The sequence below is a fragment of the Antechinus flavipes genome, chromosome 2, assembly GCF_016432865.1.
Source record: "Antechinus flavipes isolate AdamAnt ecotype Samford, QLD, Australia chromosome 2, AdamAnt_v2, whole genome shotgun sequence".
Lineage (NCBI taxonomy): Eukaryota > Metazoa > Chordata > Mammalia > Dasyuromorphia > Dasyuridae > Antechinus > Antechinus flavipes.
The window spans coordinates 103,260,526-103,282,486 of record NC_067399.1 but is presented as its reverse complement, the minus strand read 5'-3'; the positions used below and the strand labels follow the sequence as shown (position 1 = coordinate 103,282,486).

The following is a 21,961-nucleotide window of genomic DNA, read 5'->3' as shown; positions in this document are numbered from 1 at the left end:
AGGCTTTTATTTATTTATTTTTATTGCATACTAACCAATACATCATTCGTGTTGAAATATGTTTGATTTATATCTCCCATCATGACTTTCAAATTTATGGTATAATTGCATTTTTAATATTTTCCATTTGTTAAGGCCATCTGGCCCAAGTGATATATGTTATGAAGTTAATAAAGCTGTTTAGTCTCTCAATTCTGTATAAACAGCAATTGATTTAAGTTTTTGCTTTGGGAATGAAGATTTTGGGAAAGAAATGGGAACGAGATGTGGAAACTGATGATGTCAAAAGATTGCAGTTAATGTAGATGTGCACAAAGATTGATTGCAGTTGCTATAGATGTGCACAAAGATTGATTGCAGTTGATGTAAATGTGCACATTAGCTTTTTTGGAGGAGGGTAGGGATTGCGGGAATTTCTGTTTTTGAGCTCTGGCTATTGCAAGAGCTTCAGATTATTGCATCTCTTTGGAGAACTAGGGAATGTAACTTTTTCAGGGTTTTCTAACTGCTTTTGGAAATACAGTACTTCTGCCCAAATTGCTTGTAATTAAATTCTGGTGATAGGTTGCATTTAAGAGTGAAAATTGAATTGAGGGAAATGTAATTTTCTAAAACTTAATGAGTAAGATGGCTTTTACTATTGCGTATATTGGCATATAAAAGAAAGAAGCTGCATTTGTTTAAGAATATTCTACAATTCAGATTTTTGACAATTTCTCCCTCCTTCTGATTTATTTTACTGTATTTTATTCCATTGACAAGGAGAAATTGATAAATGTGCAACTGCCTTAAGGATACCCACAATTCTCCATTAAGACAAGTTACTGTAGTACCAAATTTAAGTAATGTTACCCCAAAAAGATTGATTCTATTTAGTATTAGTTTGTTATTTGGTTCAGCTATTCATCTTCCAAATCTCAGTTTTATCTGTGATAATTTAAAGTGAAAGAAATCTATTGAGAAGTTTCCTGGCATGCACCTGGCTATTGTAGATGTTTAATAAATGTATGTTGATTGCAGAACAAATATATTCACTTTATCCACATTCTTTACAACTTTACGTATAGATTTTCTTCATATCCATACTCAGTCTTTACAGATTTAAGTCCAGTTTTTTTTTTTTTAATGTGTCCTTTAGGCAGTTCTCATTGACCATTTTGCTTGCCAATTTTTAGTGGCAGTTAGATGGTTTAGTGTTTATTGAGTGCCAGGCTTGGAGTTAGGGAAAGACATCATTCTACATTCAAATCTGGCTTCAGACACTGCTGTGTGACCCTAGGCAAGGCACTTAACTCTGTTTGCCTCAGTAAACTCAGTAAACATAGCTGGAGAAGGAAATGACAAATCCCTAGTATCTTTGCCAAAAAAGCCCCAAATGGGGCACAAAGTCAGATATGATAGGAAAAAAAATGATTGAAATACAACTTGTAGAGGTCTTTTAGTAAATCCTCTTCTATTATTGACCATATCTTCATAAAGTAGTACTCCAGATATTAGGCATCTGGTGTCATAATTTATAATTAAGAAAAGTGATACCTTGTCTTAAGATGTTGATTATTTAGTTTATAGAACTGTGTTAACCTACATTTAAGTTCATATTAAGAAATTAAAAAAAATAATTAACACTGCCTCTTTGAAGATATGGGTCTTTTGCATAAAATTTCGGTAAATATAAATTATAATGAACATATAGCTATATTTAAGTTTTTGGTTTAATATGAGGTCGTAGACTTTTTTAAAGTTTTTTTTAGTCTTGACTTTTTCTGTGTGAATGTTTGTGTCACAGTCTTGTGCTAACTCATTATGAATCATACACTAGCTTGCTTCCTCTTGCTCTCAATCTCCTTTCAACTATCTATCTTTATTTCTGCTGAGGTTATATTGTATTTGTTTTTCAGATGAGACCCTTTTTGCTCTTCCTGCTTCATCTGAGCCTGTGATGCACTCCTCTGCAGGCAAGTTCTTTCTGCTAGCCTTGTGTCTTAAGTATATTCTGTCCTTTGAATCTTTCATCTCATTAACCTTTTACAGAATAGTTTGTGCTTACTAAAATTTAGCATGGGTCCAAGAATGTTTATAATATGTCAGGCTGTAAATTTGTAGTTTCATACTCAGTCTTCCTAGATGACAGATGTAAGAGGAAATGGGCAGAATAAGAATACATATATGGGAATTCTTGGACCTTTGATTTACACATTAACAATTAATTTTTCCTAATAGATATATTTGCTGATAGATGAAACATTTTAATTGTTGCATTAACTTTCTTAATCCTATTTGTAAATGAATGCCAGGATTAGATCACTTAGTTATCCATTGCTTTTTTTTGTCCCCTATACACTGCCAAACCAAATCTCTCCTTTTCTAAAACTCATTAAAAGTAATTTTCCCTACTTGTTAACACAAGTTCTTTTCTAATCTTTATTTCTATCTTTGCATTGCATGAAATTTCTTCTTTTGTCACATATATAATAATTTTTTGGTTGCTGGGCAGTAGTTTTAAATCAGTCAATTATTTAGTTTCTAACTCATTTAACATCCTTTTTATACTGTCATTTTAGCTAACTATAGGTGATTTTTTTTTTTACTAATTTGAATCTGTCATAAAGTTTGCATTAACTTTTAAGAACACTTGCATTCTCTAACTTTCCTTTCTGTCCATGGTCACAGAAAAAGTTATGAACTTGAAGGAGCAGCCAGGTAGCACTCTATCAGCTGGTCAAGAGGAACTTACATCTGTACTTCTTGAAACTGCTGCTTCTCTTCCTTCTCTGTCTCCTCTATCAGCTGCTCCTTTTAAAGAACATGAATCTTTTGGTAACTTTCCAGCTGTATTATCTACAGAAGAAACACACCAAACTACAAATGAAATTTCTAAAGAATCCACAGAGAAGGCAAAAAATCCATTTGTAGATAGCGACTTCAGAGGGTTTTCAGAGTTAAGATACTCAGAAATGGGATCTTCATTTGAAGGGTTGCAAAAAGCTGAATTATCCTTCAAAGAAATCCCTCAGGAAGAAATATTTATGAAGAAACAAGATAAACAAGAGAATTTAGTCAGTGAGACTCTCCGCCAGTGCCAACAAGATTTGCCATTAGCTCTCATTAAATCAGAAGAAAAAGACAAAGTTATATTTTCTGAAAAAACAAAGTGTGATAAAGACAACATTGGTGAAAGGGAAGTCATAGTACCTTCCAAGGAAGAGGCTCCTCTAAGGGAAGAATATGTAGATTTCAAACCATTTGAGCAAGTATGGAAAGCAAAAGATACTTACAATGAAAAGAGTAATATAGAAAGTTTTCGAGGTAATTTAGATAGCAAGTTGGAAAGTATTGTGGATGAGAAATATGTTGCAGATAGTCTTAGGAAAAAGAATCATGACAAAGACAGTGAAAGCAGCAATGAAGATAATTCTTTTCCCAGTACACCAGAAGCTATAAAAGATGTTTCACAAGCATATGCTTCTTTTGAACCTGAGGCAGTAACTGAAAATCTTGCAAAAAAAGGTCTTTCTCTCTTAGAAGACCAAACTTCTGAAAATAAGACAGATGAAAAAAAAATTGCAGAAAAGCAAGCTCAAATTGTGACTGAAAGTAATAGTATCAAAACAACAAACCCTTTTATTGTGTCAGCACAGGATCGTGACAGAGATTATGTCTCAACAGATAGTTTATCAAAGGTACCTGTAGAAGTTGGAGCAAGCATACCAGAAGGTCTTACACCAGATTTAGTACAAGAAGCACATGAAAGCAAAATTAGTGATGCTACTTCCACAAAGCTGGTTTATGAAACAAAAATGGATTTGGTCCAGATGTCTGAATCTTTACAGGAGCCTGTACATTCTGTAGCTCAGCTTTGCCCATCATTTGAAAAATCTGAAGCTACCCCTTCACCAGTTTTGCCCGACATTGTTATGGAAGCCCCACTGAATTCTGTAACTCCTGGTGCTAGTGCTTCAGCTGCTCAACTCAGTTCATCTCCATTAGAGGCTTTTACACCTGTTAATTATGAAAGCCTAAAACTCGAGTCAGAAAACCCCCCACCCTATGAAGATAGCATGAATATACTCTCAAAAGACATACCAGCAATAAAAGAAGAAAAGAAGGGACCTGAATGCATTAGTCCAATTGTTGAAGAAACAGAAGCATCATACATTTCTATCGCATGTGACTTAATTAAAGAAACAAAACTCTCCACCGAATCGGCTTCTGCAGACTTTACTGATTACTCAGAGATGGCAGTAAAAGAAAATGTTTCACAGCCTATGCCTGACCTCTCTGACCTGGTGGAAGACTCTTCACCTGAATCAGAACCAGTAGATTTATTCAGCGATGACTCAATACCAGAAGTTCCTCAAAAGGAAGATGAGGCTGTGCTGCTTGAAAGAGAAAATTTGATGGAAAATTCACCGTCATTGGTGACAGAGCATGAAAGTAAGGAAAAACTCAACGCATCACCTCCTACCATGGGAAAGCCATATTTGGAGTCTTTTCAGCCTATTCTGGATACCTCAAAAGCAGCCACTGCTCTGTCATCTGAAGTTACTTTCACAGTGGTGAACAAGGAGAAAATTCCTTTGCAAATGGAGGAACTGAATACCGCAGTTTATTCAGATGAAGACTTCTTTGTTTCTAAGGAACCAAAAATAAGAGAAGCTGAACTCTTTGCTGATTCTTCTCCAATTCAGATTGTAGAAGATTTCTCTATAACAGTCAGCTCAAAAACGGTTCCTCCTGCTAAATTGGCTAGAGAATTCACTGATGTAGAAGTATCACCGAAGGGTGAAAATGGTAGTTATCAAGAAGTAGTAAGCTCATCGCTTTGCTCAGAATTACCCCATGACCTTTCTCTCAAGAATGTACCTATTAAAGCTGAAGAAAAAATTCATGTTTTGCACAAAGCTCCAGATGGAGTCTCTCAAGACATGCCTGATGGGTCCAAGGGGCTCTCGTTGCCTACAAATGTTTCTGTTTTGCCCACTAACGCAGAGATAGGCAGTATAGTAAAGCCCAAAGTTATCTTGAAAGAAGCTGAAGACAAAAAGCCTTCTGTTACAGAAAAAGAGAAAAGAGCACCTTCGGCTATATTTTCAGCAGAGCTGAGTAAGACTTCAGGTAATCTTGTAACACTTTGTACTTATTAACCAGCCTTTTTCTCAACTGACATGTTATGAATTTCCACATTACATTTCACTACATCCTATCTAATATACTACATTTGTTATGATGCTTCCTTGAAATCATGATATCAATTCTTATAATCTTTTCTTTTCTCTCCTACCCTCCTTCCCTTTTCACCCTGTTTTGGCCACTTCACAAGTTATCAGTTCATCACTCAATACATATATTCTCGACTACTAAAACAGAATTTATTGGTTTGTTCATAATATGGGCAACTTTTTTAGACCCTATTATAATTGAGATTAATCTTAATTTTAAAGGAAGAAATCTTAAGCAAGTATCTATTAAATGGTTTCTATTATGTGACATTACTCTAGGCTTTGAGGATCCAAGTACAATACAATCTTACAGTGATCTTTCTAATGAGAAAGGCAACAAATATGTATGTAAATACAAGTATTATACACTTTATGAAGTGAATACATACAAATACATACAAAGTATTTAAAAACAAGGTAAAGGGGAGGTCACTAGCAGCATCCAGAATTAGGAAAGACTTCATTCAAAAGATGATGCCCAAGTTGCATCTTAAAGGAACAGAGAGTGATGGAATGAGATGGAGATGAAGAGAAAGTCCATTTCAGACGTGAGTGTCATGAGAGAGAAATAGAAGTCCAATGTGAGCTGATCACAGAATGTGGGAAATCAAATAAATATGCTTTGAGAGATAGTTTGGGACCATGTTAATGCACTGCAATTGGTTAGTTCTTTGCTTAAGGAAACTTCCTTTGCAGTAGAATATAATATGGACTAGCGAGGGGGCAAGATTTGAGATGGGAAAGCCAATCAGGAGATTGTTGCAATAATCTAAATGAAAATGAAAAGGACTAGTTGCAAAAAATGTGGATAGAAATAGCAAGATTTGGCAGCTTGGTAAGACACTTGGGGTGAGGGACAATGAAAAGTCCAAGATAATACCAAGATTATGAACCTAAAATACCAGGATTTTGGGCAAAAAATAGTGAGTTTGGTTTTGGTTATTCTTAAGAGGTCTCTGGGAAATCTGGTTTGAATTTTCTGATAGACCACTAGTGACAATGGGACTGAGTTATCAGAGGAAACGCTCGAGCATGCATTTGTAGATCTGGAAGTTAATCTGTGTAAAAAATGGTAAAAAACTAATGGACTTGATTTAGTTATAAAGAGATACTGTGGATCAGTTGTTGTTAAAGAAACCTTTTTTGTGTCCTAAACTCCTTTGGTGGTCTAAAGTCTCTTTTTACAGAATTATGTTTTTGAATGTATAAATAAAGTAAAATAAGATTACATAGGAGTTATCAAAATTTTAAAGAAGCAAATTCATGGACCCCCTGAAATCTGTTGGTAGATTGCTTAGGGAGATAGAATCTAGGTTTTGAGTCCCTGTATAGGGGGAGAAGAGGGCCCAGGATAGTACCTTGCAGAATAACTCCAGTTAGGTGTGATAATCATCTATTCTATATTTGTTATCCTGATTTGATATTCACCTTTGTAAGCAAAATAATTACATTTTAAATAAGGAATGGATATTTATCTGGCACTTATTATGTGCCAGCTACTAGGGATTTAAAGAGAAAGATACAAAGGCAGTCCTTGTTCCCAAGTATCAGGGACTCTCATAGTCTTGTGAAAGAGGCAATATGGAAATGTACAAGTAAAATATTTGCAGGATAAATTGAAAATAATTAACAGAAGGGAGGCACTAGCATTAAACAGTATAGGCTTCCTATGGAACATATGATTTTAACTGGGACTTGAAGGAAGCAAGGAAATGAGGATGGGGGGGGGAGACTATTCCATGCAAGGGGCTAATCAGTGGAAGTGCCTCAGTTTGGAGATGTAGTGTCTCATAGGAGAAACAATAAAAGGAGGCCAGTGTTCCTAGATTACAGTGTATGTTGTAGGAATGTATAATAAAAGACCCTTGGAAATGTAGGAAATGGCCAGTCTGGGAAGGGCATTAGATGCCAAAGAGCACTTTACATTAGGAAGTTCTAAAGAACCATTGGAGTGTATTGGGATGGCTTGTTGTTGTTGGTGGTGCTGACACGGTCAGATCTTTGAGATTAATGTGACTGCTGAGTGACATGGTCTGAAGTGAAGAGGAACCTGGCCTAGTAAACCAACTAGCAGGCTGCTGCCGTGGTCTGTGATGAGATGTGAATGGCTGTGACAGTTTCCTGGCAGTGTCAGGAGGAAAGGATATGTTTGAATGTGGAGAGGGAAAAAAAAAATTGAGGATGACAACTATATTGTGAGCTTGGGTGCCTGGAAGGATCTTGGGAACAGGAATAGTTTGGGCAGGAGATGAGTTGTAGTTTTGGAAATGTAGAGTTTAGGATGTTTGGGACACATGTAATAGGCAGATTAGGTAATTAGGAGAGAGGTGAGGATTATCAGCATAGAGATGATCATTGAAACCTGAGAGCTGAGAAATAATTGGAAAATGAAGAGATGACTCAGGGCAGAGCCCTGGGGGACACCTACTTTGAGCAGCCCTGGCCTGAATGACGGTCTAACAGAGGAAACTTGGATGGGTTTAGAAATGGAATAAACTTGTATCCTTGTTAAGAATTGTTCTCTCTTCATGTGGTACCAGAGATATGACAGAAAACCCCCCACTATATTTAACTTCATGATATAGTGGAAAGAGCACTAAATCTGGAGTTAGTGGAATTAATTATTTTTGAATCTTAACTTGTGGGATCTTGGGCAAATCACTTCCTCTCTCCAGACATCAGTTTTCTTATCTGCAAAATCAAGTCAACTGGATTTCTAAGGTCCCAGCTCACTTTAAAAGGAATTTTGATTTGCCTTTTGTAGGTGTATTATGACTAAAAGTAGAAGTCAACTTATTAAACAACAAAAAAAGAGTATTGAATATTACAGAAAAATTCTCCATAAAAAGACTTCTTTAAAGTGGATTTTTTTTCTTTTTCATAATTGGTTAGTTTTCATTTTAGCAGTTTTAATGAGATTAAGGAAGAAGACAAGTGTTTACTATGTTCCTGATATGTCGGGTATCGCCTTAAGTACTTTATAGATAATTATCTCACTTGATCCTCACAACCACCCTGTTAAGGTAGGTACTATTATTATCCCCATTTTCACAGATGAGGAAATTTAGGCAATCAAAGGCTAAGTAGTTAGAATCATATAACTTGTGTCAGATATGAAATCAGGTTTTACTGACAGCAGGCCCCTTGCTCTATCCTCTGAGTCCCTGAATGGCATGAAGATTAAGTTCACTGAAATCCAGTCCCTAATAGAACTGACAGTAGCTTTGTTTTATTTTTTATTTATTTTTTATTTTTTTAATAACTTTTTATTGATAGAACTCAATTTTTTACAACATTATCCCTTGCATTCACTTCTGTTCCGATATTTCCCTTCCCTCCCTTCACCCCCTCCCCCAGATGGCAAGCAATCCTTTACATGTTGAATAGGTTACAGTATATTCTGGATACAATATACGTGGGCAGAACCGAACAGTTTTCTTGTTGCACAGGGAGAATTGAATTCAGAAGGTATAAATAATCCCGGAAGAAAAACAAAAATGCAAGTAGTTTATATTCATCTCCCAGTGTTCTTTCTTTGGGTGTAGCTGCTTCTGCCCTTCTTTGATCAATTGAAACTGAACTAGCACTCTTTATCGAAGAGATCCACTTCCATCAGAATACATCCTCAAACAGTATCATTGTTGAGGTATATAATGATCTCCTGGTTCTGCTCATTTCACTTAGCATCAGTTCATGTAAGTCTCGCCAGTCCTCTCTGTATTCATCCTGCTGGTCATTTCTTAAGAACAATAATATTCCATAATGTTCATATACCACAATTTACTCAACCATTCTCCAATTGATGGGCATCCATTCATTTTCCGGCTTCTAGCCACTACAAACAGGGCTTGCCACAAACATTTTGGCACATACAAGTCCCTTTCCCTTCTTTAGTATCTCTTTGGGGTATAAGCCCAGTAGAAACACTGCTGGATCAAAGGGTATGCACAGTTTGATAACTTTTTGAGCATAGTTCCAAATTGCTCTCCAGAATGGTTGGATGTGTTCACAATTCCACCAACAATGTATCAGTGTCCCTGTTTTCCCACATCCCCTCCAACATTCCACATTATCTTTCCCTGTCACTCTAGTAGCTTTGTTTTAAGATGAAAGACGATATCTTGTTGAAAAAGTGGAATTAGAGATTCCCTGTATGGCCTTGGACAAGTCACCCTCAGAGCCTCAGATTTTTCATCTATGATATTATACTAGGTGTTTTACTTAGTCTGTGAGCTTATTGTATTGAATTTATTTCTTCCCTCTTTCTTTCTCTTTCCAATTAAATGATATTCTTGAAATCTCTTGCTTTCTTGTCCTCTTCAATCAGAAGCCTGGATTACTATTTAACAGGTCTGGCTCTCCCTCTGCTTTCCTTCTACTCTGTTGCTAATGAAATGGTGCTGTTGGAAGTCAGGTAACTGCTGATGAGGAATACTCTTGTGTTTAAATCAAGGGTTCACAGATCCCTGTGTATAGATTTAAGTGGTTCTGTAATTCTGTATGGGGGAAAAAATACATCTGTGTATTCCATAACTTCTAACTGAAATTTAATATTTCTTTCACTTATGAATGAAGGCAACAAATTTTTTTCTGAGAATAGAGCATAGACTTTATTGCAGGGGTCCTCAAACTATGGCCCGCAGGCCAGATGCAACAGCTAAGGATGTTTATCCCCCTCACCCAAGGTTAGGAAGTTTCTTTATTTAAAGGCCCACAAAACAAAGTTTTTGTTATTACTATAGTCTGGCTCTCCAACTGTCTGAGGGACAGTGAACTGGCCCCCTATTTAAAAAGTTTGAGGATCCCTGCTTTATTGGATTGACAAATGAGTCAGTGACACGTAGCTATGAACCTCTGATTTAAATAGTCCTTTGTTAGGAAATAGTATAATTTATGTCCCTTTGGATTTTCCTACTAAGCTTTCATCTCTTGTTGACAATGGCAGCCATTTTGTTTTGTGGTGAAAAAACCATATTCTTAGTTCATAACTCAAGCTTAAGGAATTTTTATATTGTTTGGGGAAAGCAGGTACCAGTCTCCATTATAACCCAGAAATCAGCTTTTTTTAGACATTGTCAGTCACCAGAGAGGAATTTGGCAACAAGATTTGGGCAAGTTTTAACTATGACAGCAGGAAATTTCCAGGCATGTCAATTCATTTCCTTTCATGCTTTTTGGAAAATTATAAGATATTGATGGTTTCATTGTAGAAAGGAGATTTTGTATTTGGGAAATTACTGCCAAGTTTTCAAAATGCTGCATAAGAAAAATGAATTGCTAGCTAGGAGATACAACAGCTAACTTGTATAATATGTAAATGGTGTCCTAATGCCTAGTATTACTGGGTTGGTTATCGTTTACCTTCCTCATTAAAAGTTTTCTCTGGTAATATACAGATTTAGATTTTTAGAGCCATTCTTGGTATATAAAAGTTATCCACATATTCAAAACCAGCAGGACATATACATGTAGGAAAAAACTAATTGGTCCTGTCAAGATGGACTAGTAAGGACAGCTAGGTGGATCAGTGGATAGAGTCCTGAAGTCAGGAACACTCAGACAGTTAACACTTCCTAACTGTGTGACCCTAGGCAAGTCACTTAACCCCAATTGCCTTAGCCAAAAAAAAAAAAAAAAAAAAAAAAGATGCACTCAGTAACATTTTGACCTCATTACTATTTTTGTCAAATCAGTTAACAAATTACATAAAATAAAATCTACTTGAATGGAAATTTCTTTTATGCAGAACTTTTCTGTAGTACTGAACTTTAATTTTTAAATTTTTGTTAGAAAAGGGTATATAATATAACCTTTTAAAAAGCTAAAGCTATAAATCTACCGAATTTTAGTATTAGATTTTAGAATTTCTTCTCATTTTTTTGTCAGCTAGCAGTTTTCATTGCAGCATTGTAGACTGAGGTGTGATTGGAGAAAGAGCTCTGTTCTCATATTCCCTTGTTTTCCCCCAGCCACATATTGTATACTCACTCTAATGGCTTATGGTGTAGAGGTAACGCAGGGTTTTTGAAAACTATACCAGCAGAACTCGAGCTCTGGCAGGGTCTGCCAACCTGGACAGACTTCAAGGACAGTTCCTGTGACTGTACCTGCTGTTTAAGGACCGACCTGAATACAGGGAAAGCTCTTTACTAGAAAGATGACCACTGGGTGTTGAATTCTTAAGTCATGATGATTTTAAAAAAAATATGCAATGGCTATTAGTTTTCAGCAACCTTATTTTGCTTCCATAGAGATTATTATATATGGTGAAAGGAGTAGGGGCAGAAGATATAAAGAGTAAATTTTTTGATGACGCGCAAACACCAGTTTAATTGTTGGTATTCTCATATTCAATCTTTGTCTCTCTATCAGTGCTTTAATCCTTTACTAGAGAAATCACTCACATATCAACCTTTCTGACATCAATAAAATGTAAAGAAAAAACATTAGTTGTAGCTAAATGGAACGATGATTCACAGAGGTGGTGAATAAAGGAATTGTTGGAGTTGGTTTCATTGTTTTCTAAAAGGTAGCATTTTTCTGTGGGATACTTGGTTATCTTGCCTGTTAGCGCTCATAATGAGCTTAAGCCAGTGTGATAATTAGTTGCAGGATTGGTTACAGAAGTTGAAGTAGAAAAATTAAATTGCATAAAGAACTTGAGAGGGTCTTCCTATTGAATCCATCTACCTTGATACTTGATAATTTAATGTGAAGATGGACACAAGGAGAGACAGCAAAATATTTTGGATATTATTTTGGAATTAAATAGAGCATACAAAGATTTATCTTGTCAGAAGATTCATTTTTCTCTCACCCACAGATGAGGAGTTGGAAGATTTTGGCAAATTCTGAATATTACCAGAAAATAAAGAATATTTTAAATAGGCAGAAAATAATTTGAGTACTGACATGAACATCACTTAGAATGAATTATGGTTAGAATGAAATTCAGAATCAGTTATTGAAGAAGGAGAAAGGAAATAACTCCCATTATATAGTGCTTTAAAGTTTGTAAAATACTTTAGATTATTTTATTTGATAGAATTATCCTGAAATGATTACTACTGGTAGTATTCCTATTTTAGAGATTAGAACACTGAATAAGTAGCAGAGGTGAAATTTACCACATTCCTATTCTTGTGTTTTTGGTACTATACCTTAAGGGCAGCATATTTTAGTAGTTCTGCTTTCATCTATTTAAACAAAGTGTGATACATTATCATTTCTTTAAAACCATGTAAAATAGTCATGATAAGAAGACCAAAAGGAATACAAAAATTCTTGGATGTCTAATTGTTGATTTCTTTGCTGAATAAAAAAATATGGATAATTATTTTCTCAATAACATGGAGGAAGATAACTGAAGATTACAAGCAGTACTGCTTTGTTAAAAGGACAGTTGGAGGATATAACTAGCAGAAAGCTTTGTGTGAGTTCCTTTAGCCTGATCAACTTGACCGTTTATTGAGAAAACCAGAATAACAGATTTCAAAATGGAATAGATTATGGTATAATCTCATTTTTGAAAATAAAGTCACCACATTGAAGTTCCTTTATTGAATGTGTTATGTGACAAACTTTGTGATACACTGGAAATGGATATTGATCTTTCCCTTAATAAGAGGAAAGGATGTAAGTTCAAATCTTCCTTAGATCCTAACTAGTTGTGTGACTTTGGGCAAGTCTCTTTATTTTCCTGGGTCTCAGTCTCCTTATCCGTAAAGTTAGGAGGTTGGACTGGATGGCATTTTGAGTTCCCTGCTTGTTTTAAATAGAGGAACATATGAACTTAAGAAGATGGAAATTGAAAATAGTGATTATACCTGCCCTGATACATAGAAAAGATATGATGTATCCCAGAGATTAGAGGGCATTATTTTCCTAGTTAAGATGTAAAACAGTTTTTTACATTTGTTTTTAAAACTTTTGAATGTCAGATTCTCTCCCTTCTCTATGCCCTCCTCCCCCATTAAGAAGAGCTGTGAAATTGTGCAAAATATTTCCATAAAAGTCATGTTCTGAAAGGAAATATAGATCTTCTCCCCCCTCAAAAAAAATCTTTAAGAAAAATAAAAATTAAAAAAAAAGTTTATGCTTCAATCTGTTTTCAGACACAATCATTTCTTTCTCTGGGTATGAATATCTATAGCTGATCATCCCACAACACTACTATTATTTTTTGCATAGTATATTTCACTTAAGCAGGTTCCCCAGGTTTTTCTGAGACCATCCTGCTCATTTCCCATAGATCATTAAAATTCCATTATAATCACATACCACAATTTATTCAGCAATTCCCCAATCAATGAGCATCACTTCAATTTACAATTCTTTGCCCTGAAAAGAGAGCTGCTCTCTATATTTTTGTACATAGAGGTCCTTTTCCTATTTTTGTTGTTTTTTTTAAATCTCTTTTTGCATTCATTCCTAATAGTGATATTGTTAGGTCAAAGGATATACATGATTTTATAGCTTTTGGGGCATAGTTCCTATCTTTTGGCTACTTATCAATTGGGGAATGGCTCTTAATTTTTTTTAGAAATTTGACAGTTCTCTCTACGTTTGAGAAATAAGGCCATCATCAGGGAAACTTGCTTCAAAATTCTTCTCCCAATTACTATTGTTAGCTGTATTTCCTTATTTATTTTATCACTTTTTACCCTGATCCTCATCAGAAGTGCTTTGCTACTGATCACTCCCTATCCCAACATATTCTCTCTTCTAAACCCTTAATCCTTTCCCTTCCTGTTTTCCTTTAGGGTGAGATAGATTTCTGTATCCATATTGAGTGTGTATGTTATTTCCTGATGAAAGTGAGATTGACTCTGTCTCTCCCTAGAAAAATATGGGTAAAAAATTATTCTTCCTCTTCTCTTCCACTTCCACTTCTCTTCTGGCCTTTTTTATGGCAGATAATTTATACCCATTCCAGAGGTGGGAGAATTGAGTACTTAGTTATTAAATTGTCTTAAAGGGAAAAGAATTAGAAAAAAAATGACTGGGAAAAGAACACAAATGATATTACTTTAAAAAAGCAATGGGTAATGTGTAGTGGAAGAGTCAGGGATGTAGCCTCTCAGTACCTGTGAACTTGACCCCCAGTACTTCACTTTTTTGGACCTTTTCTCAGCTTGAATGAAAAAGTTGACCTGAGGGAGTGGAGTAGAGCAGGTCTCTTGAAGATCACCTGGGGATGTAGTTTTTAAATGTAATAACTATATTTTTTATTTATTTCATTAAATATCTTCCAATTTTATCTGGTTTTGTTTCATTGGGGAATGTTAGAGGCAGTATTTGACACATGGGCTAGTCAAAGTCTGTGATATAGCACTATCCAAATTATGAAGATTTTGAAATACAATATGTATTCAATAAACAATTGCTGAGAGATTGGTTAGCTGTTAGTGTAGTAAAAAAGGTTTTAATTTAATAATTATGAGAAAGACAACAGAAGCTAGTGGATAGCTGTCCAGAAGACCTGGATTCAGCTTTTGTTGAATACTTTTAGTTCTATTCGACTCTTAGTGATGCCATTTGGAATTTTCTTTGCAAAGATATTGGAGTGGTTTATCATTTCCTTCTCCAGATCATTTTATAAATGAGGAAACGGAGGTAAACAGGATGAAGTGACTTGCCCAAGGTCACATAAAGATAGCAAATGTCAGGCCAGATTTGAACTCAGGAAGAGTCTTACTGATTACAGGTCTGGCCTTCTATCTATTGTGCCACCTAGCAGTCGGTTCAAGTATTGGCCCTTTGACCCCAAAACAAGGTACTTAAGACAATTCTCTGGTTATTAATAGCAGACCAGTTTCCTGTCTAATTTGATGTAGTGAATTGTCTCATTTGGATTCCTTACACAGGTAAAAATCATTGGTTATAGTCTTTATAGCATTTTTGCCAGTTTTTCAGGGTGAAATATGTAGTTGTTTAAATTTTATTTCTGATTACTGTTAGTTATTAAGAGTATATTAATAATTCTTTTGAAGACAGTTCTTGTTCTTTGACCACTATCTTTTGTAGAGTGGTTTGTAGTTATATTTGTTAATTCCCCATATGTATTGGACATAAAAATTGTTATTTACTTCATTGACCTGAAAATGCTTAAAATTTTTTATATCAGTTTTGAATCTCACTTGTTTCTTGTTTAGTTAAGATTTCTTGCATTGTCCCTATTTTTAAAATAATGTGACCTTTTCCTTCATTCATTACTGTGATTATATGATGTAAGATGTTGCTCTCACACCAAATTTCTGTCAGATTTCTTGTCAAATAGGGAATCTTTCCCTTCTTTTCTTGTTCTTGAGTGTAGTAAAGACTGGACTATTTTTGTTGGGTTATAGATTTGAGAGTTTGGTAATTTTTTATTGCTTATTTTTTGTATTATTATTAGTACCAAATAATTTTTGTGTTTATTGCCACATAGTAATATAGTTTTAAATCTGGTAATGTTGTGCTCTGTTAAATTTTATTTTTTTATTTTTTGTTTCCATTTTTGAAATGTTTCTCCAAATGAAAATTGTTTTTTTTTTTTTTCCTGGTTCTATAAAGCATCTCCTTTGATAACTTGATTGGTATAGTATTTTCATCTTTATTCTGTTTTCATGAGCCAGTTGTGACCATTAAATCTTACTAACTTAAATTTTCATTTATTTCTGTAAAGAATATTTTATAGATGTATTTATGTCTTACATATATTTTGATAGGTTAACTTCCAAATAGTTGTACACTTTTGAATGCAAATTTCTTTGATTTTTTTTTTTTTGGTTAATATTGACTATAAGGTCAGCAAGTATTTATTAATACAATTACTATGCTATACAATTATTATCTTATTTGATTCTCACAGCAACTGAGAGCAGGGTGTTGTTATTATCTCACAAATGAAGAAATTGAGGCAAACAGGTTAATGACTTTGTCTGGGCCAGGTTTTTCTGACTCCCAGCCTACTTTATGTGCCACCTAAGCCATCCTTTTGTACAAATGAAAGTAAGGATCTTGCATTCTAACTTGGCAAGATGATACATAAAAGAAAACCAAATAGGAGAAGAAAGACTGAAAGTATCTCCTCTCCCCCCTGCCGTGGTAGAAATGAAGATATGATTGGCCTTTAGTAAGGCTTCTGCAAAGACCCATCCATTTAAAAGGAGAAGCTTCATGAAGTCATTATCTAGAATAAAGTAATAGATAAGTCTGAAGAAATATTGGGAATTTGTGTAGATTTATTTTGCATCCAAGTATTGTAGTGATTACCTTTCTGTTTTTGATTCAGTTTTCTATGTCATCTGCAAATAATATTGATGTTTCTTTTGTATATTGGATATCACCCAATGTCTGTCACAAAAAGTTTTAAATAGATTGACTTTGGGGACATGCTGTATTTACATCTTTAATTCTATTGTTATTCTAGTAGCTGCAATGTCTAGAACTATCAAAAAATAGTGGCATGGAGGCCATTTTTTGCTTTACTCTTACTTGTATTAGGGAAAACTTTTGTTTACATTTATTATATTAAAAAAAGATCTCTGTTTTTAACTTTAAATGAGAAACATTTTTCTGTCTTTTTCTGAGTCTGTTGAAATAATTGATGTAGAATAGGGAATATAGTACAGAAGAAAAACTGGCGGCAGAAGGCTTCATATCCTACCTCTGACACTACTTGTGTGACCTTGTCAGCTAATTGTGGACCTCTTTCTTCAGGATTAAAAATAAAAAGGTTACATTAGATGGCCTTTAAGTAATTCCTATCTCTAGATTTTGTTATGATTTGTTTTTGTTCGTTCTTTGTTATTTATGTACTAGTAATCCACATGCATCCAGTTCAGTCATAATGAGTTATTTTTTAGATCTTGACAGAAGTATTTGTTAGGGAGATTGGTCTCTGTAGCTTTATCTTCTCTAATATTGAGAGTGTATTTGTTTCAAAAAAGGAAGGAAACAAGTGTTAAGCACCTATTTATTATATGTCATACTGTGCTAAGTAATTTACACAGTATCTATTTGATCCTTACAACAACCCTTGAAGATACATGCTATTATGAAGTACATGCTCTTATTATTCCAACTTTACAAATGATGAAACTAAGGCAGACAATGAAAATGACTTTGCCTAGGGTCACAGCTAGTTTGCTGATTAAGATGTCTCTTTTTGCACTTTTAAAAGAGTTATTATTTTGTAGTCTTTAATTATATGCTTTATTGATCCTTTTTCCTACTTGTTAATGCATATTTTCAGAGATGAAAATTTCCTCTGAGCACTGATCAACTTATTTTATGTTTCATTATTATTCTCCTCAATCTAGTTATTGTTCCTATACTCATTTAGGATGTCATTGTTTAACCTCTAATGTTATATCTTTTATTTATATCTCTAACTAAATTTTATTTTATTGTTTTAAGGTTTATAGAAGATGTTTATTTTTGCCTTTTTACATTTGTTTATAATTTCTTTATGGTCTCCCACATAATCAATTTCTATAAAAGTGCCATGGGATGCTGGAAAAAAATATATTTTATAATTTTCCCATAAAGAGGTTATTATAGTTCATCACATTTAATTTTTGCAATATTTTGTTCATCTCTCAGCCACCATTTTGTTATCAGTATCTTTTGTAGTATAACAGCTTTAAAAAAAATGACCTATTAGACCACTGATTATATTTATTTAATTTTTTTGATAGTCTGTGCTGCCTTTGAGAATTTAATTTCCCTTTTGATATCCATTTTTATGATTGCCTTATTCATGACTATAATGCTTCTTTTGTGATCACCAGTTAATTTTGGTCCATTCCTTCATTTTTACTCTTGACTATAAGATTGGAATGGAAAAAAATGGAAGGTATTGATTTGAAATTGATATTGATATTGATTTGAACTTTCATATTTGGGGTTATGATCAATTAAACTTTTGTATTGTATTTATTTCTTCTCCCTTTCTTTTTTAAGTCTGCCCTTTTCTTTACCTGGTTCTGTTTTTCTCCCATTAATTTCCCCTCCCTTAGTTATCTTGCCCAATCCTAATCTCACATTTCATCTCTAGCCCTGTCTCTTTTCCGTTCTGATAAATGTGTGGTACTTAATCATTCTTGTCTTTCCTCTTTTTGCATTATGTCCTTTTCACTGACATTAATTTATAACATTCCTTTCCAAGAATTGTTGTTTTCATGACAATTCATTCCTTGTTTGTTTCCCTTTTGAGATCATTCTAGAATTTTTTTCCAGGAATGTAAGTACTCTGAGATACCATGGAATATGGTTGAAATTGTTCTGTTACTTGAATCTGATGGGCTCTGCCTGCTCTTTCCTCACTAATTGTCCCTTTATATTTGATGTCATGGAATTCTCCTTTTTAAATCTGTATTCTCTTATTCAGCTTTCTGAGCTGTACTCAACCCTAATGTATTAAACTTTTTTCTTCTCAGTTGAGATTACTAAGAAATTGTATTCCAAAAGCATCTATTTTATATACCTTCTTTGCTGTTCAGATTATCTTATCCCCTCCTGCCTTTGTAAAATCTGAGCTGCCAGAGCAGTTTCTCTTACAAGCATTGACAAGAAATGAACGTTTCTATATACAAGACAGAAAAATATATTTTGTACAAGTAACCGTTTTAAGTATTAAAATTAACAGTACCAACATTACTTATTTGTTTTCTTTTGTGAATTACCTTCTTTCCATTTTAAAAACTTTTCAGGGTTTCCCTTTTTGCCGATTTGTTAGATGAGAGATGAAACCTCAGAATTATTTTGATTTGTATTTTTTTTAGTAGTGAGTTCCTTATATTCTCAAGTATTGACACTGTTTTTCTTCTCAGTATCTCTAATCCATGTCTAATCCATGAATTTTTTTTTTTTTTAATACAGGAAATTTAAGCAAACTGGCAAAAAGATTTCCCTTTCTACACTCTTACCTTTTGTTTCACCCACTTGAAAAACAAATATTTCATTTCTTAGTCCTTCATTATTATTTGAACATGGTTAGCTTATGTTTAGGCAGTTTGCTTTTTTAAATACACAGTTGACCTTTGGATTCTTTTAAAGGAATTGCTCATTCTCGCCTTTTACTGAATCCTCTGTATTTTCTTTGATTAGACTGGGGTTTACTGATTTTTTTTAAGCACCTAAACTGCTCTTTTTTGAAATAGCATTCCGGTATTTTTCTCGGATTTTCAGGCAGCATAGTACAATGGAAGGGAGCATTGGTTGAGGTTAGAGCATCTAGTTTAAAAATCATAACTTTCACACGTAAAATCTGTGATATTGAACAAGTCATTTAACTTTCTTGGGCCATCTGTAAAATGGCGATTAGATTATTGAGGTCCTTTTTAACTGTAGATCTATAGTCAACGTGATTTTTTTACAAACAAGGAACAATCCTCCACTGTACTGATTTTTCTATGTTCTTCTTGGTTGCAAAATTTGTTGTAATTTTGAAGTTTAACTAGAAAGTTTTGGGTGAATTCAATTTGGGAGTATTTTTCTGTTGGTCTCAGTCTCTACTTTGTTACCAGTATGTTTTTGATTATGTTCCTTTGTGATTGCTTCAAGTGTAGCATTTATGTTTTCTAGAAAACCTGTACTCCTTAGATTATTTCTTCCTATTCTATTTTAAGTCGTTTTATAGAACTTTGATGAATTATTCAAATCATCTTTTGGTTTTGTTCAATTAATTTTGCTTTAGCATCTGCCATTTTACATTGTACTTTTGTTCTTTTTTTCAGAATATTGTTTTGAAGTCTCTATCTAATGTGCTAAATTTATGTAACTTTAACCTTTTACTCAAAAATTCTAATTTCTGTACTTATTTCTTTGATACTTCACTTAATTCTTTGTTCTTATAAGACATTTAGGGGGCTCTGCAGAATTTCTTTTAGAACTTTAATCTTTCTTAGAGGAGGATACTTTTACTTCAGAGTACTCATTCACTGATACAACTTTTTATTTTCTGTTCTTTTCTCCTTAGCTTTTATATTTAATCAGGCATTACTACTTTTTTCCCCACATCATCCTTGCTGTAATCATGTTTCTTATTGCCAGTCATTGCCAATGAACACAGTGCTCTTGATCTCTTGCTGCCTTTTTCTGTGTTCTCTCCCACTCACGACAAGATCTGTGATTCTCAATAACTGGTTTCATTTGGTAATACTATTGGAGGGAGACTGAAGGCCATTAGAGTTGAGCCTATTCTTCATCTTTCCCATACCCACTTTTTTTGGCTTTACCTTCCTTTCTGTGCCCAAATTAGATCTCTCTGTGACCCTTTGTTGGCTTGTTATGAATGGATTGTGGGGAAGGTTCCCCCAGATACTTCTGAGGGGAAAGCCCCCCCAAACCATCTTTCTCTCATTTCTTAATGAATGGCTTTTTCTTTGTAGTTAGTTCTTTTTTTTTCTTTTCATTTCATTGCAAATTTTGTTACTGGCCCTTATTTTGGGATGGGAAAGAACAATTGCTGATCTAGGTTACCTCCCTTTTCTATCAAGAAGTTGAGTGGAAATATCTGAAAGTAGATAATTCAACAATTGAAGATATTAAGTGATTTGGGGCATATTTTCTTCCAGTAAGCATTACAGTAGGAATTATATGAATTGAACAGTTTATTGAAATAAAAAATAGGAAAACTTGATATTTGTGTGACTTTCCCTACTGCATTAAATGGCAGAAGCAGTCCCCCACCCCCATCCCAATACATATATTTATTTCCTTTCCTCCTTACATGGTCTGCACCATGTATTTGTTCCATAGAACCAGTAGAAATACAAAAGTAAACTTTTGAAAAAAGTTTTAACTGACCTCGTGGCCTGCTCTAGAAGATAGGTTTTGGTGCCATCTAGTGCCTAAGATAGAAAACTTCTTGTGAAATGCTATCAGTACAGACCAAATTACAAAAAAAAAAAGATGCCCAGCAAAGGCTTATATTTTTCTAAAAAAAAAATTTGACTGCTAGGATTTGGAACTGGAAAAGACTTTCAAGGTTATCTAGTTCAATTCCTTTTGCTTTGCTATTACAGAAACAAGGACAGATAAACTTAACTGATTTATCCTCTTAGGTCAGTGGTCCTCAAAGTATAGTCCAAAGAATTGTTGGGGTCTCTGAAATCCTTTCAGAGGGTCTACAAATTCAGAATTATTTTTTATTTCTAATATAGTAAATAGCTATAAATATAACCCATTTGAACAAAAACTCTGAACAGATCCTCGATAATTTTTTAACATGAAGATACTGAGAACAAAAGTTTGAGAACCACTGTCTTAGGTGATAACTAAGCAACTAGGATTAGAATTAAGGTCTTTTGACAAGTGCTATTTTCTCTGCATAATCCTATTTATACTTTGCTTCATTTAGTAAATACCAACAAATGATAATTCTGAAATAATCTAATTTTAAAAATATGAACAACTTGTATTTCAGACTGAGAATTGAGTAATTTTTACATTATTGTGTATTCTTTATATACTCTTATACATTAAAAACATGAAGTAAATAATGCTTTTCATGAGAATATGCGATTTAAAGGTTCTTAGAAGTTTAGATTATTATAGCACAGAACTAACATTCAATTTTTATCTTATTAAATACATCTTTTAGCTTTTTAACTTTTTAAATTTGATAACTGCAGATATCAATATTGACACTACACATTTTTATGTGAAGTTATTCATATATTACAACTTGGTCAAATTTAATTTTTAGCTATTATCGTGAATCAAGAATAGCTTTGGTTGAAAAACTTTTAAAA

The 21,961-nt window shown here is 33.9% G+C and overlaps 1 protein-coding gene across 4 annotated transcripts in view; it reads left to right on the top strand.

Moving 5' to 3' along the window:
* RTN4 (reticulon 4) overlaps window positions 1-21,961 on the top strand; it is a 68,396-nt gene that overhangs the window by 7,888 nt on the left and 38,547 nt on the right. For 2 of the 4 annotated variants that reach the window (XM_051975278.1, XM_051975277.1), the window contains exons 2-3: window positions 1,899-1,955; window positions 2,671-5,115. The exons of 1 other annotated variant lie outside the window; for it this stretch is intronic. In XM_051975278.1, the coding sequence (XP_051831238.1) occupies window positions 1,899-1,955; window positions 2,671-5,115 (2,502 nt within the window). The remainder of the gene's footprint in view (window positions 1-1,898; window positions 1,956-2,670; window positions 5,116-21,961) is intronic. One more of the 4 variants, XM_051975279.1, reaches the window with a different exon arrangement.